At 51.2% G+C, this 17,817-nt stretch overlaps 6 protein-coding genes across 6 annotated transcripts; 2 read left to right on the top strand and 4 right to left on the bottom strand.

Annotated features, from left to right (window-relative positions):
• Positions 1-572: 572 nt before the first annotated feature.
• On the bottom strand, positions 573-2,363 carry J7T55_010813 (uncharacterized protein; the record flags this gene model as incomplete). Its single annotated transcript, XM_053130922.1, has 3 exons — positions 573-1,587; positions 1,818-1,911; positions 2,060-2,363. The coding sequence occupies 3 exons, from the start codon at positions 2,361-2,363 to the stop codon at positions 573-575; spliced, it is 1,413 nt and encodes a 470-aa protein (XP_052991094.1).
• A 795-nt stretch (positions 2,364-3,158) lies between these two features.
• On the bottom strand, positions 3,159-7,288 carry J7T55_010814 (uncharacterized protein; the record flags this gene model as incomplete). The annotated part of the gene is made up of 3 exons (XM_053130923.1): positions 3,159-5,450; positions 5,517-6,976; positions 7,048-7,288. The coding sequence occupies 3 exons, from the start codon at positions 7,286-7,288 to the stop codon at positions 3,159-3,161; spliced, it is 3,993 nt and encodes a 1,330-aa protein (XP_052991095.1).
• A 997-nt stretch (positions 7,289-8,285) lies between these two features.
• Positions 8,286-9,074, top strand: J7T55_010815 (nadh-ubiquinone oxidoreductase; the record flags this gene model as incomplete). The annotated part of the gene is made up of 4 exons (XM_053130924.1): positions 8,286-8,469; positions 8,546-8,665; positions 8,734-8,931; positions 8,983-9,074. The coding sequence occupies 4 exons, from the start codon at positions 8,286-8,288 to the stop codon at positions 9,072-9,074; spliced, it is 594 nt and encodes a 197-aa protein (XP_052991096.1).
• Positions 9,075-10,824: 1,750 nt separating this feature from the next.
• J7T55_010816 (endoplasmic reticulum mannosyl-oligosaccharidealpha-mannosidase) lies at positions 10,825-12,168 on the bottom strand (the record flags this gene model as incomplete). The annotated part of the gene is made up of 1 exon (XM_053130925.1): positions 10,825-12,168. One exon carries the CDS (start codon positions 12,166-12,168, stop codon positions 10,825-10,827), a length of 1,344 nt encoding a protein of 447 aa, XP_052991097.1.
• Positions 12,169-13,542: 1,374 nt separating this feature from the next.
• J7T55_010817 (uncharacterized protein) lies at positions 13,543-15,310 on the top strand (the record flags this gene model as incomplete). Its single annotated transcript, XM_053130926.1, has 3 exons — positions 13,543-13,965; positions 14,028-14,493; positions 14,553-15,310. 3 exons carry the CDS (start codon positions 13,543-13,545, stop codon positions 15,308-15,310), a joined length of 1,647 nt encoding a protein of 548 aa, XP_052991098.1.
• Positions 15,311-16,122: 812 nt separating this feature from the next.
• Positions 16,123-16,545, bottom strand: J7T55_010818 (uncharacterized protein; the record flags this gene model as incomplete). The annotated part of the gene is made up of 1 exon (XM_053130927.1): positions 16,123-16,545. The coding sequence occupies one exon, from the start codon at positions 16,543-16,545 to the stop codon at positions 16,123-16,125; it is 423 nt and encodes a 140-aa protein (XP_052991099.1).
• Positions 16,546-17,817: the final 1,272 nt, after the last annotated feature.

Consider the following 17,817-nt stretch of genomic DNA (forward strand, 5'->3'; position numbering starts at 1 on the left):
GACGACGCAAGCGTGCATATATGAATTCATGTATATAGTTTCTTCTTTCTTCGGACTGCTGTTCTGAAGCAAATTTGAATACCGTGCTAGCAGGGGCCGAATTTTCCTGCAAAGCTCGTTCTGTTTCCAACGCTGATCCGATGTGAATATGCTCCTCTAGATATCTTTGCACGACTTCAGCCTCATTCACAAAGACTAGTGCCTGCTCTAGCCTTTTAACTTGCTGGTCTATGAGAAGTATGATGAGAAAGTTTTTAGCACAGATACAAGTCAGAGAAAATACTCGGAGACGATCTGGGAGGAAAATAGCCATCTTAGGCGATTGGCAATCTCATTGGCGAGTATGTTCATTCATGCGTTCAACCTCGCTCCGTAACTTCCGGCTTCATGTGTCGGCATGTCATCACTCATGAAAGGGACTTATGCAACACTTCCGAATCATACAGTTCTCAAAACTGTCGATTACTAGCTTACTACATATAGATATCATGCTGGAGTGTTCCGCGTACACAACGGATCGTCACGCTAGTCGAAGACCTTGCCAACAGACAACGACGCTTGCGGCTTTGAGATTAGACGTCGTGACCATCACCACTGTCCTCTTCAGTGACTGCATCAGTTAATTCCCTCCGAGCTCTCTTCTTCGGGCTCTGCGGAGTGGGACTTGAGCTCATCAATCGTCTGAATTTCTCCACTGGAGCTGTCGACTCTGCCGCGCCCACCAAGTCATCTTCGATGTAAATGTCAATTGTCCTGTTCAGTACTGGGCTACTATTGTCATTGTTCCGGACGGATCGCCCAGAAGAGCCCGCCACCATTGTCTCGCCCCTCGAGTTCTGAATGCGCGTGATTCCGAGGACAGCCGGATTATCGTCGATTAGAACATCCATGCTGCGCATGGGCCCAAAGGCAAGAGCACCGCCGTAGGGGTCATCTTCAAGTGGATTGAAGACAGCATCCAGTGCGAAGGCCTGCTCGCGAACAACGCGTCCACTGCTCGCGTGGCGGCCCGGCATGCGCATGTTGGGACTCTCATTACTCTCCTCCGTAGCCGTTTTGCTCCGCTTGCGATGTGACGGACCTGATTTCTGTATAGTTCCGGCAGCCTTTGCTTTCGATTCTCGCAGGAACCGAAATGCTTCTTCCTCTCCGCTGATCTCAAAGACGTCCATGAACTTATCAATCAAGTACTCGGGGACGTAATCATCAGCGGCTGGCTGAGTTGCTTCAAGAAGGTGAGCAGAGTGAGAAGAACCATGAGCCTGTGCGAGTCGCCTAACTTCCGTAAGAGATAATCCTAGAAGTTTTAATGCTTGTAGGAAGGCCGTCGCGTGAGCGTCCGATATTTGCGTTTCGTGCGGCCGGAATCCTGGTATTGATCTGAACTGTATTGGGAATTCTTGTATCTCTTCCGGAGTGACTTCAGGAAGGCCAGTGTATGGGCGTCCATTCCGTTGCCTCCTCATTATTTTTGACCCTAGCATGTAGAGTTTGACTTTCCATGTCGGGTAGTCTCTTAGATCCGGGTAAGACATTCGAAACTCCTCCGCCTCTGGGGTAGTGACTCGTGGTATTCGAGAATCAAACCTATCGTTTGCGAGGTGATCAGTGTTGGTTCTCTCGACATGTTGTGAAGCAGCACTAGCGGGTGCTTTGTTGCGCTGCTTGGTTCGGCCCTGTCGCTCCCTAGCCTTTCTCTCACAGATATTTTCTACTTGCACACGAAAAGATGATGGACACGTCTCTTCGGTCAAATTCCTCTTCTTGAGTATGTTAGGGAAGCAATCGTTGAACATTCTTCTGCTAATTTCCCTCACTTGCTGTTCAGTCGCTCGGTGTTGCTCATCATTCTCCGCCTTGGATCCTGAAGTCGGCTGTAGCGGTGTAATGGAGTGTTGCGATCGTACAAGGCTGTGTGGAGAGATGCTATTTTGGGTCTGGGAGGCAAAACCAGATTGAATAGGGCGATGTTCGTAGGGAGCAAGCCCGCTTCCAAGAGGGAAGCCTGTGAGCATTGCTCCTGGATTAGTCACCCTCATTTCTTCTGACCCCCTTCGACTTGCAAATTGATCTCCCTCAGATGGCTGCGTCAAAGCGTTTCTGTTTGTCAGATTCCTATCTGCAGAGGAAAAAGAGCTGGCTGGAATCGGGCCGGCTGTCGCAGCGCCCCGACCACTATGAGCAGTGGTGGGTCTCCCCATTATATCTGTCTGTCTCCAAGCACCGGGCCAGTAGGCAGGGAGCCTGAACTGCAGTGTGCTCTCCGAGGAGGTCTGAATGGTTGTCTGCGGGAACATCGGAGCTCCCTGAGACCCGATAAGGCCATTATTCGAAGAGTCCGAGACAGCCGACATGGGCGTCATGGCTTCGGACCAATATGGATCGATGCCAGAGCTAGCCACAGAGCCTTGCTGCTGACCTGGCTGGACAGAACTAGACGGAGGGGGTATGGCACCTCTTGCAGCTTCATGAGACAACGGAAAAGACGTGTTTCCCGGCAAAGAATACGGCATCAAATGGTGAGCCATATACTGAGAGTCGCCCCAACGATTCCGTGCAGGTGGATTCGCCTCGGACAAAACAGCCTGCCCAAAAGCCATACCACCTGGCTGCAACGGAAGACCCACAGACTCCGTATTATTGATACGATGTGACGAAGATGCATTCTGATCACCTTCTGGCTGACTGGAAAGACGGGACACGTTATCATCCTCGCTCAGACGCCGTTCGTCCCCGCGGCCTATTTCGGGTGTAAGTTCATCGTTTTCCATAGCCCACTCTCTCTCAGGATTTTGTGTTGTAGGCCCGCGAGTTTTCGGATTCAGTTCGCTTTCTTGATCACACGGTCTGGACAAATGACTTCCATCGCCAGTCTCTTCATGCTTGATTTCAATCATAGATGGATCGACAGTGAGCGCGGAAGTCGTGTCTGAATGATTCATATCGTCTTCGTTCTGTGTCTTGTTTCTGTCTCGCTCGCGTGAATTACAAAGTAGGACTGCCTGATCCATTGCGTGCAGTGAGTGGGGAGTACGAATTGAACTTGTTTTGAGCCAAGGTACCTCGCAAATAACACCATGAGGGTCATCAGAGCTCAAGCCGAACATCTCATCCATGAACGGGTCAGTGAAATCATCGGTTGCGTTACTACTCGAGTCCTACTCGCGATGCTCTACATGTGACACCTCTGCCGCGTCCTGCATGTCGACGTCGACGCTCTGGATGACCTCTTCGGCAGCTGTGGGAACCTGTTCGCTAGATGTGACCAAGTTTCGCTCCGGAATCTTGACTAGCCGGTCGACCTGGTCTTCACGAACATACGCCACATAGTAAGGGCTGGCACCATTGTTCAGGTCGTTCAGAACCTTGTCCTTGTCCGCATGGACTTCGACCCTTTCGTCATTGTAACTGCGCCATACGTTCTTGTCGAAGTCGTAAATCCAGACCCAGTAGTGACCGGACCCCAAGCCGCCGCCGTGGCAGATGACCGCATGGAGGCGATAGGACACACTAGTCATGTCGGAGAACAATGTAGACAGTTCCTTGCGGTCACGTTCTTTGCGGTCCTCGTTGAACTCATGAAGATGGCGACAAGCGTCCGAGCTGAGGTTGGCCAATGACTCAACAGATGTGCCGCCCATGGCAATATCCTCACCGGATGGTTGAGAGGGGTTGGGAAGATTACCCTGGTGAATAAACATTTGCTGAAGATCGGGAGTCAGGATAGAAACGTAGTCCTCGTCTTCGACGGTCATCATCTCTTTCTCAAACGCTCCGACGACTGTATCATTTCCATCGATGACCTCATAGCCTGCCTCATTGACTTTGGCCTTTTCCTCCCTGCGTTTTTGCTCAATTGGCTCAGCCTGCGGTGGGCGATCCAGCGCTTCGAGCCGCCGCTTCAGTTGCCAACTGCGCTGCCGCTTTTTGAAGAGATCCGAGTCGTTGTCTCCATCCATGTAACGATCCAGGTACAGCCTTTCAGGTATTTCAACGACATTGTTGTTCCTGCTTAGCTTCCCATCCACGTTTTGACTTCTCTGAATGTAGACGTGCAGGATTGGAGACGCCCTCGTGATGGAAGAATACGTTTCGTGGCCGTCCTCTTGAAATTCCTGATCAAAGTTGCTATCGAGCGCTTTGTACAGGTCGATCTTGCCTTCTTTGGCTGGAAAGGCAGTCATCCATCTCGAGAGATCGGGCACAGACCTGAAGTCAGACTGAGTCTTACCCGTATTTTTCGTGTCGACGGTCCGGATTTTCTTGACGCTAGACCAGTAGAAGGTTTCCGTGATCATATCAGTCTGTTTCCCGGTATGCTCATCTGTGCCAGTCGGCTTGATAGCGGCATGGAGGTGCTCGAGGATGTTGCCCATGACTTCTTCCACATCTTGCTGTTCGGTCCCAGTGACACTCACGTCGTTGAGGGCACCTGTGATTTTCTCTTCTACCGTGAGCGCTTGCTCCACCTTGGTCTCCGTCACAGATACAGTCACAGTCTCGTCCATGCCACCCATGTTGGCATCTGGAACACTTGATGTATCCTGTTCGCGACCCACAGATCGTCCGCGCCCACCATCTCCCAGGCCGAGTGCTTGATCCTTGTCTTCATCGTCAAGCGCAAGCCTCTGCTTGGCCGGCACGACCTGGGGGATATTCTTGTCCTTGGTCGGGTTTTGGGAAATCGTAACGTAGGTCTGGTCGGCTTCTTCATCCCTTTGGTCAACCAAGGTCGAGGAGCTCACATTGCTAGCAGTATCAGCGTGTTCCGACACTGCGTTCACTGTAACAGTGGGCTGAGTTAACTGGGATGGGGGCTTAGGCGAAGGCCTAGCGGGCAAAGGGGGTGGAGGAGGCAGATCCCTAGTAGACACTTCGGGGGTTGGTTGAGGACCTATCGCCGTCGTGGAAGTCTCCGCCGGTTTGCCCCTGACGAGTTGATCTGCCGTCTTCAACGCAGCGAGTGCTAGGCGTTGCTGAGGCCTGATAGCACTTTCATTGGAGCTTTGAAGGTCCAAGAATAAAGATCGCATCTCCTCGACGAACTTCGCGGCCAGGAAGGCCTCAGCCTTGTCTAGGGCTGAGCCGCTACCTCCTAGGCGGCGTGTCTTGATATTGTCTTCCGTTGGCTCCATTTTGTACTCTTCCCAGTTGAGCACAACACTGCGTACCGGTAGGACAGTATTGAAATATTGAAGAAGGCTGTTGAGGTAACAGGTGTTGCGGATGTTGACTAGGCCGACTGGTAGGGAGGCATCGAATGCAGGCCCAGCAGCTGTCTGGGAAGGAGGACCCAGTGCAACCGTGATTGAGTTGTCGTCCACCATCCAAGGCTCGCCTGCTTCTCTCTCTAGCTCAATGGCCAGAACTTCCAACTCTGCATGATTGTTATATTTTTTGGTCAATGATCTCAAGGCACCAGCCGCCAAAATGCGGTCAATGCTTTTGTCCTACAATTGTCACGTTAGCTGACTGCAGGGAAGTGGTGTGAAAAAAGTCAGGCAAGCAGAACAAACCTCGTTGACGTTTGTCTGGACGTAACTGGGGATGACGTCCTGCACGGCGTCTTCTGGGATTCCAAGGAATGTCATGGCTTCCTCGGGCTCGAAACGACACGCGTAGTGCACGATATCAGGGTCCTTCTTGTTCCTCCCGATGAGCAACAGGTTATTCCGAAGCGTTTTCCGATCGGGAAAGGAAGCCGATCTCAACTTGTTGTCGAACTGCCGGAGAACAAACTCGTTGCTAGCAGATTGTTCTGAATCGAGTGCCCTGTAAGCCTTGGGCAGAGGGTCCGCCCCAGCCTCTCTCGCCGACCTCACGATGACGAGCGCCAATTCCTCGCCTTCTAACCATTTTCTCAACTCAGGGCTGACGCCCTCTCTGTTCTGGCTCACTCGGCGAAGTGCCTCAAAATAGAGCTCTCGGTTGGTGGGATCCGTCTGGCCCTGGCAGGCACAAGCGTACCAGAGCATGTTTTCATGGATGTCATTATTGACGCCGAGCATATCGAAATCAGCAGGATTGTAGTCGCCGAAAGACTGCTTCGATTTAGCATACTTGGCATCTAGCAGCTCTTCCAGCACCTTTATTGTGTCGATTTGCGGGTTGACGGGCATCTCGATGGGTGCGACAAGGGCTGCGGGCAGGTTGTCCACAACCAGAAAGTACAGATGTATCCGGACGATTTCAAACCAACCCCTCCTACTCACTGGGTCGGTGAATGCTGAGGGCGCCTCATCGAGATGAGGCAGAACCAGGGACTGGTCGCCGTCTCCGTCAACAGTCTCAAACTCCAGAAAGTCGAAGACATCACCAAATCTGTCCCAGAAGCAGAGGGTGAAGAACTTGTTACGGTAGGACACTTTCTTCTCCGCAGTTTCGGGTCCGGATTTGAGCACGTCACTAAGGTACTGCCAAAGGTAGTGGGCCGGGAACAGTTTTGCAAGCTTGTCCGGAGACCTGAAGTCTTCATATCTGTCGTGATCATTAGACTGCAGAAGCTCCTCCAGTCTTGCACGAACAGTGTCGCGATCAACCAGAGAGGCTTCCCAAGCCTCAGGCAGGCGGCGTTCACACACGTCGACACAAACAGTCAGATCGCAGCCGACAGCAGAACACATGAAGTTTGCCTCGCTGTTGATGGGATAGTGCTTGGAATGAGAGGATGCTCCGTCTGAAACGGCGGTAGGTACCAGGTGGTGCATGCGCTGGACATTCTTGTCACATCGACGGCCGGTGGGACACTTCAAGACGATTGTGAAGGTCTTTTTGCATGTTCGGCACATGCAGACGGTCAGCATTTGGTCGTGCTCCTGGGTTTTCCATCCTGCAGAAGATTCGAAGGACTGGCTCAGCACGCGGTAGAGGTCATGGCGGGCGGGATGCACCGAGGCGGGATTTGTGCATGGTGGCAGACCAGCATCGCCAAGTGAGCCGTTGACAAGATCAGCAATCCACTTCGAAGCGAGACGGCCTTTCATAGGTACCAGAGGGTCAGCTAGGGCCACCAAAGGTAGAGTCGGAGGGGGACCGAGAACAATATACCTGGTCTACCGAGTTCCCTGTGTTTGGGCTCGTCATCCGTGTTAGTGTCGATGTCTGAGTAGGCCGGGAGGCCTTGTGACCGAGTCTGGTGATGATTGTAGTTATATTCGCCCATGATCTGGCAGCCGTGGCAGCCGGGGTGGCGGCAGCTATGTCGAAGGTCAGTCATGCATGTACGCTTGCGAGGATGCAGTTTAATGGTAAGGTCGCTCCAAGTCTGCCTCCGTTTGTCCAGGGCCATGGTGGAATGTCTGTTGTATGGATGTAGAGGAATGTAGATGGGTGTGGGCCAGATAGAAACGAAAAGGGGTGGTGCTTGTGCGTGGTATGGCGAAGGAATGATTGTACTGACTGCAAGTGGGTGGTCTTCTGGGCAATGAGCTAAGTGCAAGTGTTGATGCTGTCTTTCACATCGGCTGCGTCTGTCGATAAACAGCCTTCAAGGGTTGGTCTTTGTCAGGCCGATGGTCGCAGCTTCCTAGATCAACTACCAACTGAAGGCCGAGGCAGAAAGGAAGAAGGGGCGCTGAGTCTTCCAGGAATGCCAGCTGCCCTTGGGTACGAAGTGGATGGATGTATGGATGGATGAATGGATGGACACGGGTGAGGGTCTGGGTTGAGACCTTGTGGGTTCAAGAGGGCGGAAGTGCAGTTACTGTATGAGGATATGCCTCAACGTGCAAGTCATATGTGATGAAGGATATGAGCTGCAAGATGAGTTGAACTCTCGTAGATGTCAGAAGCTGATGAACTGCCAGAACGGTGGCGGTTGCTTAATGACCAGCGCTTCACAAGGCGACGAGGCTGCGTCAGCTTGATTGGTGCAGTGAACGTCAGAGGCGCCCAAACAAGGATGACGGAACCTTGGAGAAGAGCCACAGGAGCTTACTGTTAGAGCTTCTGAAAGGTGTGTGGGGAGCGCGGCAGCACACCGTGGTCTGGCGTCCGGGCGGGTCATCAGCAAGCTCCCCCTGGCCGGCAGAGTACCTAGGTACTTAGCGTGCTGAGGTACAGCAAGGTCTACCGTCCCGGTCCCGATCACGTGCTACGCTGCTGACTCAACAGGACGCGCCAATGAGGAGCAGTCAATTGGACATTTGGAAGAAGCACGGAGCTCCACCGTGAACAACCGACCGAAACGGAGAAGCTCCCATGCCCCAGCCAGACACAAAGCAACCTCTGTCGACCGACACATCCGACGACAACCGCAAGTCCACGCCTCCGAACCACCTTGAGAAATGGCGCCCCACGGTGATGATGACCTCTACCACCCAGTCGATGCTCTCAAGGCCGGCATACAGGGCGCCATGATCACCGGTGCCGCTGGTGTCTTCGCGGCCGGCATTAAGAACGCGACCAGAAAACAGAACTTCGGTGCATTGGGCATCTTCACACGCAGCGGCGGCACCATCTTCACCTTCAGTAAGCCATCTGCCATTCCCTGAGCAAATAACCGACGCAGATTGGCAATCGCTGACCTGTGGTTTCCGCCATCTAGCTGCCGTCGGCGGTGTCTACGAGTTCGCCCGCAGCGCAGCCGCCAACCTGCGTGAGAAGAAGGACCACTACAATGCAGGCATTGGAGGTTTCTTTGCTGGTTCTATTCTGGGTGTCAGAGGTAGGTCTATTTCCCGACCAGAAGAGCGTGGATCATGCAGACAGACTGACGCGCCATCTTGCTCGCAGCTGGTCGGATGCCTGCGATCCTCGGCTACGGCGCCTTTACCTCGATCATTCTCACAGCCTTCGAGTACACAGGTGGAAGTCTAAAGGGAAAGAAGCCAGAGATAGAGGGAATGGATGAGTTCGAGAGGAAACAGCACCTGAGGACGAACAGGAGGCGACCGCTCGAGGAGACATTAGCAGAAGTTGGAGAGGGACGAGGTAAGTGGTATTTTCACCCCTTGATTCGCGGAACCGACTGACACCGCAAAGGTATTGAGCCACCAGGGTACCACGAGCGGCGCCGAGAGAGACTAAGAGAGACGTACGGTGTCGAGATCAACCCAGTCTCGACACAGGCATAGACAAGATGCCATCTCATCCGATCTGTACATAATAGAACCAGCCCGCGCGAAGCGGATACTGACGACAGCCGAATGCAATTTGATTCAAGCTAGTACTGCTATCTCTGTTATGAAGCTTCGTCTCAACGAGATGCGCATGTTTTTTGAGCACTAACATTCCGAGTCTCGCTCACTGACTTTGTAAGTCCGCCCAATAATACTTTTCCTCCAACATGATGACTTTTGAGGCTGTTTATGAATTTGTTCTACACATATATGTTTATTTTTATACCTAACTACATTGTTCAATATTTTGTCTGACACACTGTTTCCTGTCCCAAATGCCCCTTCAGCTGCTCGTCCTTCACAAGTCTAACATCACCAGTGTTCAGGCTTCTTCCAAGTATCAACCTTATTGACAGCACCAGTTGCAAAGTGAGTCTTTTGTTCCTCCTTACTTTTCTTCGTTGATGATGATTTTTGAGGCTGTTTATGATCCACGATGATTCACTAAACTCACCTACATTGTTCATTATTTCTTTCTGACCCTTCGTTCCTTGCCTTCACCACCTGCTTCCTCACAACTTCGACCGAAATCTGTGACTGACAAAGACCTGAAGTATCCCATATTCTGACGCAATGGGCAAGCCCCGGACCATCTTTGGCTACATTGAGCAATGTAAGTTAATACCTACCTCCCTTTCATGTCCCTTTCCATCCTTGCCTGATGACTTTTGAGGCTGTTTATGATTCCATATGATTCATTAAAACTCACCTACATTGTTCTTTTTTTATTCTGAAATCCCTCTCCTACATTATGCTCAATCCGTTCGACGAGGCCGGAATTTTGACTAACAGCGGAAAGACCAGGCCCACCAGAGTTTGAAGAGCCGAAGACATGCTCGTGGCGGCTAGATTGCTCAACTGCCGTTGTCTCCATTTATGCTGGTAGCCAATTTTGATGCTCGGAAATCTAAAGAAACCCGGCTAAGGGTACGAGCGGCCCTAGTCAAGTGATCGGCTTCTTCGCAAGTGTTGATGCATGAGGGTGTAGAAGCATGGACAGAATATAGCATGTTGGTGTGCTTGTATGGATGTGGAAAAGCTGCAATCGGCCAGCAGGAATTCTCCCTGGCCCAATGCTTGCGCTTCTCAGCTTTGCCCGGCCAGGACAGGGACAGAAGTGCGTTTCTGAGTAGTGTCGTGTGGACGCACACTAGACGAACAGCTAGCTGGCCAGCGCAGTCTCCTCTAATGTCACCTCAAAAATGTGTATGATTGCTCTTTATTGCTTGGGTCACTAAGTCAATGCTCGTCATAGTCATCCACCAAGAACGGTCTTAGGAATGCGAGAACCAAGTATGTAGGCCACCTAACTGTTCATAATGCTTTGTCAAGCTACGTAGTTGCTAAGTTCTCGTGTCTTTTGTGGTGCTCGAGGGGTTCGTCATTAGACATTACCAGCCATCATGGTCCACCAAATAGTCCAAGAAGAAGTGACAGTTGGCACATTCCACCTCATGGCAATGTCCATGTGCTTAGGCTCAGGACATTGTTTGATAGGTAAGGGCCATCATGTTTCCTACTTGGAACTGGGTTGAACTAGGATTATGGACATAATGCACGTCATTTTCAAGAGATGGTAGTGGCACTAGCTCTGACTACATTGAGGCTGTTTAAATCATAAACTGAGGAGTATGTGCACCTGGCATAAAACAGATGTCAACCACCTTCTATCGCTTTTGCATGATCTATCTTACAAACAAATAATCTACACCTCATCCCAGCCCGTGACGGCGTCCTCAACAATAGGCCTGATGATCTTCCTTCCAGCGCCTGACTCATGTGTCCACACCATCTGTCTTGGTGCCAGCTCGTCTGCCCTGTACCATGGCTTCAACCCCAGACCCTTGTCATTCTCCAGCGCTGTTTTCGCCACACGGAACAGCGAGTCGGCCTGTGTCTGATTGATACGAACATCGTCACGGACCACGAGCACGACTTCTCTGATCTTCTTCTTCTTTCCATGCTCCTTGACCTTGTACTTGTTCAGCACCACACTGATGTCAACCCCGACTTCTGCAGTCCAGGCAGCATGGACAGCGAACCAGTCAAACAATTCTTCAAAATCGGTCTTGGTGATCTGGTTGTCCATCGAGTATGGGACAACAGCAAAACCCAGGCTCACGGTAGGCGTACGTGGTGACGGGGTGTCAATCAGATCACCCTTCCAGTCGCGGCGCAGCAGGTCGCGGAGCTCGAGATGATCCAGGTCCTTCTTGGCGTCCTTGAGCTCGTCGGCGAGGTCCTCCATAACGTCGTCCAGGTCCCTGCGCGCCCAGTTGCTGCGCTTGAGGATGCGTTCTGACACCTTCACGTCATCTTCGGTTGTAATATCGCTCGTCAGGCCGCCAGAGTCAATGGCTATCGCGCTCAGGATCAGCTCCAGCAGCTCGTGCGGCATGTGGTACTCCTCGGGCAGCGCCTCGAGCTCATCAAGCATCTGCCTCGCGACCAGCGTCGTGCAGCTTGCCACCTTCTCGAAAATACGCGGCTTGGCGTCAGGCGCGACACCGCGGTCAACGTGGTGGTCAAAAATGCTTTGAATGGGAGCCCCCCTCCATTTCCTCAGCGGTTCAGCGTGGTCTACCAAGACCAGGCCACGCAGCTTTGGGCCAAGCGTCTCAGGGTCCTCGGGGAGCTCATCCAACGTAAGCAAGTCTTGGTGGCCCTTGGTCATTTGAGAGTTGTCCAGCGCCACCTTGTTCTCAGGCCTCAGGTCCAGCGCGTGGCTCGGTGTCTGCAAGAGCGCTATTGCCTTGAGCGGGTCCGAGTCGTTGAGCGTCTTGTGCTCCAGATGGTAGGCCCATGTGAGAGCCGCAGCCATGCTGTCCAAATCACCGCCCTCGTTGCCCTGCACGATGATCCATTCTGACTCCTTGCCCGCCTGCCAGTCGATGAGAAATTCCCTTTTGGTGGCACGGCTCCACTCGCTGAAGTGTCCGACGCCCTTTTCCGGCTTGCCAAAGACGACCTGCTGTTGCTGCGGGCCCTGCGGAAGAGCAGAGCCCGCGGCCGATGCTATGAGCACCGCGCTAAGCGTGACGGCTTTCATAGCGGTGATGCTCGATGGGTAAGGCACGGGACGAGGAGCTGAAGAGTATGAAACGGAATGTGTCGAGGAACAGGTTGATCATGGAGCTGTCTGGGGCAGTGTCCGTGGCTTTTAACACAGGCCTGAGAGGATGTTGTCAGCCAAGCCTGGACCGTGCTATCCTTAGCGCCAAGGTTTCCACCATGGCACATTAAGCTCAGGACGCTCAGGTAGGCTGTCACAACTACCGGACACCGTTGACTCGGACAGGAGGCTGCCCAGGCTGCACGCGCACGAAGATCTTGCACTTAGGTGTCCTGTCACCAGCACGTGCATATACAATTCACGTCCACCTGAGCATCCCTCTGCGGAATCATGACTTTGCGCAATTGACCTGCAATACAGACTTTCGACAAACAGTCCACGAACATGTATTGCAATGAATCAACTTGTTACTGGTAAGTAGTTTACTTATCTTCCATCTCTTCACCGTTTCGTCAACAGGGTACTCATGGGCAGTGGGGACTACTGTCGTGTTCGCCTTACGTTGAAAGCTGGCTGCCGTGGCCCACAAATCAGATAGTAGAGGTGGAATGCATCCAGTCTGGAGGTGGAGTCTTTTAACGACCAGGCCCGCATAGATAGACTATAACACTTGGCTTATCCTTACCCGTACACCGAAAGTCTTAGTGAGAAATATGCTTGGAAGTCGTTGGATGTAGTTGCGTGAGAGTTGTTGAAGGGAGCATGGTTTACTGAAGCCCGTGGCTATTGAGAGCGGTGCCAGAGCATGTGGGGGTAGAGTGGTTTCACCAGAAAGGAATGAAATGATTCAAAAATTCATCAATGAGTAGGATAAGTGTCGCAGGGAAAGGAGTATCGATCTGCCACGGATACGCCCACCATGGACACCAAATGTGTAGCCTTCACTTGCTCGCAAACGAATGTTTGTAAATCGCGACTTATTTGGAGCATCTGAGCATGTGCATAATGCATGCACCTATATTTGCAGGTGCGGCTGTGCTTTAAGCGCCCTGTGGAAATCAATCTGGCCGATTGAGATGAGCGGCCGCCGTTGAAGGTGGTTGGCTCGGTAGCCGTCGAAGGATCACTTCAGCTCGGAAACATCCATGTCAGAGCTTGCTCGCTCCGACGGTTGCCTGCATGCGATTTACAGCGCGAAGGATTCACGTGGCAAGGGATAATTCAATCCTGAGACGTCACATCAGTCATCTTTTAACGCCCTCTTCAGCTTTCGGATCCCCACGGCATACAAAATGATCCTTGGCGAGACAAATTGAGCTTGTTTGTCCCAGAATCCACTCATTCAATGATATCTTGGTCCAACTACCAACTATTGGTATCGGGGACATGATCAACACCTAAAGTAACAGTATGGCGAAAATCGCAGATATAGACCCATTACTGACGGAAGAGAATGTCTCGCCGCTCAAGCAAGCATTCACCCCGGAGAAAGCCACTTCATATCTGGGATCGCTGTGGGCCGAGACAATCAAAGAGCTTCGACACGACTTGAAGGCTACCAGGTGGCGGCACACTACGGCCGCCTATTTTACATGGCTATTTTTCTCCATTTGGGCGGTGGCATTGTTCATACTCTGTGTGATCTTCCCGATCGTTATCATCCCAGAAGTAACCCAGGAAAGCTCCGACTACTGGAACTACTGTGCTCCTGACGGCTCTTTTAGCCTGGAGCCCACGAACCCCTGGAACTTGGACTGGACATTTCAGATCGTGTTGGCGTTCGGGTCATTAACTTTCACGCAAGCCAAGGTGGTGGATGTTGTGTGGGATATTGTAAGTTTCTTCAACACCCGTTCAATCCTTGTACTCGCGTCTAAGATTAACCACTGAATCAGGGAGTCGGCCGCTTGGGACAAAGCCTGTTAGCTTATTTCTCGTGGAAGGCATTCTCAGTCTACGTCAGAGCATCCATGGAGACCACACCGATCACATACCAGACATTTTGGACAACGTTTATGCGGAACGATGTTTCCTTTGCGTCCATCTTTCGCTTGATTCGAGACTTTGCCAGAAGGCGAGGTCTGAGATCAAAACTTGCGATGGCCTTCATGACCACTACCATGCTGTTTATCGTGGTCTTTCCAACTCTCGCCAGCGCGATGACCGGATATACGGCCAATAACGACGCGGTTATCAAACTCGAAAACGGAAGCACACAGGTACCTTTCGAGAAGTTTCGTCGACTCGTTGCCACCATTCATGACGGAAACAGAGTCAATCTTACTGCTGAGTATAATGTGTTTCGGGGAGCACCACAAAGCCAGTCTCAGACATGTGGCTATGGCGATTGCATCAGCGAATGTATGTCAGCTTGCGAATTTTGCGTGAATCATCATGCCAATACTGATAGAACACATCAGATATGTCAAAATATGGGAGCAATAATCACACCAGTTCGATCTGGTATCAAGGCGATTACGATAACCCGAAAACTCTCGAAAGCCCAACACTCAATATCACTTATTGGGCCGACAAAGAAAGTGACACATTGTTCCTCTACACCCCCAATAATACGACCTACACTATACAAGTCATTCAAGAAAACGCCGTCTGTCAGCCCGTCATGGTCAATCTGCAACAGACTTACCAGTGGGGCTTCTCAGTGGTCCAGCTTGAAATCGCCATGATTTTGCTCACCATCTGGACCTTCGGTGTGTGGATTATGTGGCTTCATGCTCACCTTGAGCTCTCTAACAGGGGCAAATATGAAGTACCCCGAGAACTCAAGGCTGCTCTGTACCTCGCAGACTCAATACGAAGCGATCTGAAGGAATTCGACCAGGAAGCTGAATTTCTGAGTAACAAGGAGCTGAAAGCACACGCCGCAGAGCATCTGAAAGGGGGGAAGGTCGATATACAGGCGCTCTCGCTTGTCAATGGTTATAGCTTTCGGCGGAGCTCTTGGAAATGGATCAAGACCAATAAGTTATGGGCTTTTGTGTTCTTCTTTGTTTTGGCGAGCACTTACTTTCTCTTTGGGATTCCGTTGTTTCTGACCATGAGTTTCGCAATGGCTGCAGGCTGGGGCAGGAGGACCCGGGCAGTTATGTCATGGGGAGCATTTTTGCTCGTAGTGGCAGTTGGCTTGCCTGTGTACATGCTTACAACAGCAAGGTGATACATATGATATTTCTAGCGGTGTATGCTAGATATTACAATGATACCATAAAATAGAAACAGTTTATATTTAATTACAATGTTCCCACATTCAAGACCTAATGGGTTCCTTGCCAGAGATGTCAAACGATTATGTAGAAGGCGGAGATAAAGAAGACTGCATTGCGATGACCCTATTTGTAGCCAATGATGGCTTTTCATGAAACTATTTTACGAGGAGGAAGTGTTTCCGATATTCTTGATCAAGCTTCACATGTCTTCTTCAACCCTGGACGGGCAGATACCGTTTTGAATCGTCATGGAGTTGGGTCTCATTCACAGCTCTTCGCTCGAAATTTCAAAAAGAATAACCTCGGGGGGGGGGGGGGGGCAGGCCTTAGAGAAGTCTCAAGTGAATCTTTTGTTGATACCTCTGGATCTTCTCGGTGCTACTGCAAGCAATAAATCACCATGAAAATTCTGATTCGACCACATGCATATCTCCTTTTCTTCTTTCTTTTTTTCAGGCCGTTTTCTCCGCTGGGCGTGGATGGAATGGACCCACAGATTGATACAGTGCACCTGTAGACAAGATTGGTGCAGGTTGTGAAGGGCACAGCCTGCATATGCGCATCCTACATATGTAGGCAATTTCAATGATTCATTGCGGGCTTGAGATGGAGTATTCATTATGGATTACCTATCAAATCAAGCTAAACCGGATGTCTATACTCTATACCTAGCTTGAGGTTGTCATGTTGTCTATGGTTTTTTTCTATCCCTACGCCCACCCCAAGTATTCGATGATAGTTCAAACTGTATTCGTCCCATTCCTTACTCGCAGGTGTAGATACCCGAAGCCAGATACCATCTGCCACCGTCCAGGACGCCGTCGTTGATGCAGGTCACATCGGAGTCTGCCGGAATAGGGATGTCTGTGTAGTCGGTGCCGGAGCAGTCCGTGACACCCTTCCACAGCCTGTAGCTGCAGGCCTGGTCTGGGTTGTGGTGGAGGCCGAAGGCATATGTGCTAAGCTTCTGGCAGCCGCCAGCTGTGATGGTGCCGCTGCTGACTTTGGTCCCGCATGAACCGTCCGCGCTGATGACGGCTGATGTGCCTGAGAAGGTCGCCACTCCCTGATACCAGTCGACTTGTGCTGTCGCTGCTGTGGCGTCCGAGTCGGCCGAAGAGACAGGCATGGCGCTGGAGAAGCTGGCCGCCACAGCAAGGTTCAGGATTGTGCTGAAGAACTGCATGATGTTTTTTTCTCTTAGGTTGGATAAAGATATTGAAGAGGAACTTGTATGTCAGGAGATTGGATTTGAAGTTTTAGTTTGCGAATTTGGAACTGTATTCGTGCTTGACCTGTTAATCTGTTCTCTATAAACCCCCCCGGGGGATTCACACTTTTATATTCGACAATACGAGATCATAATTCAGTGGCGTGGTAAGGATTCTGGGAAGGATTCAGTACACGAGCAACAGTACCGGAATCACCTGCTCAGCGCTACCTCGTTGTAAGCAGACCACGATCCTTTGCCCGTTGACCTGGGTGGATATTTCAGCTGCGTCCGTGCCTTGCCTGCACGATGCAAGCTGCCGTAAGCTTATTTTCGCCGCGAAACCCAGACTAGATATCGTGATTAGACACCTGCGTGGTGCATTGCTGCTGCGACTACGACTGCGCCCCTACGCTGCGCTGCACTATTTGCGCATATACGGATACGAAAACCTGGGAGAACCTACTGGTTATGCAGCTCTGGAGGAACGGTGCTAATTGTAAAGCTGCTATTGATGCAAGTTCGTGCATTCGATGCATCCAACACCGATAGCCGAGCGACGATAAGATAACCTCTTTAACTGAGAAATGGCTTGCTTGCCATCGATTGGGCATCTCTATATTCGTCATGCACGGCATGTCCGACTACTGATGCGCAGTTTCCGATCACACCATGACATCGAGGCAAACCATATTGTGGCGAGACTGTTCTATCTGTGTAACGACCTCGTGAAGTTGCACAAATTTGCAGCCGGTAATCTTAAACATCATTACAAGCCTCCCTTGCCCTTCTATGTCTGCCGCTGCATATCTTGCCAGGCTAGTGGTTCCATAGAGGTGATGACGTTGGTTTGTTGTCAGTATACAAGTATCACGTGAAGTATATGATCCGACGGGAAAATTCTTAAACATTGACGCGCAGAGACCAACATTATTTCTCCATGGACACAGCTAATTACTGGAGAAATGGCGGGGATTCCGGGCCGAAAGAGGAGAAGAAGTGCTGCCCCTCTCCAAGGTCAGGTCAAATGCCCCAAGTGCCTAGCTGAATGGAGAATAGAATTAACAGCAACGTCGCATTATAGGACTGGGCCGCGGCGCGGCGCGAAGACGCGGCGAAGATGCTGCCGGATGCATTTGTGTACAAATATTGGACATCTTCGATGATCTTGTCACTCCGACGATCTCGTCACCCCGATGATCTCGTCACTCCGATGGGAGCGTACTATGGTCACACAGCGTCAATAGC

The sequence above is a fragment of the Diaporthe amygdali genome, assembly GCF_026229845.1.
Source record: "Diaporthe amygdali strain CAA958 chromosome Unknown NODE_24_length_778219_cov_64_757418, whole genome shotgun sequence".
NCBI classification, from domain to species: domain Eukaryota; kingdom Fungi; phylum Ascomycota; class Sordariomycetes; order Diaporthales; family Diaporthaceae; genus Diaporthe; species Diaporthe amygdali.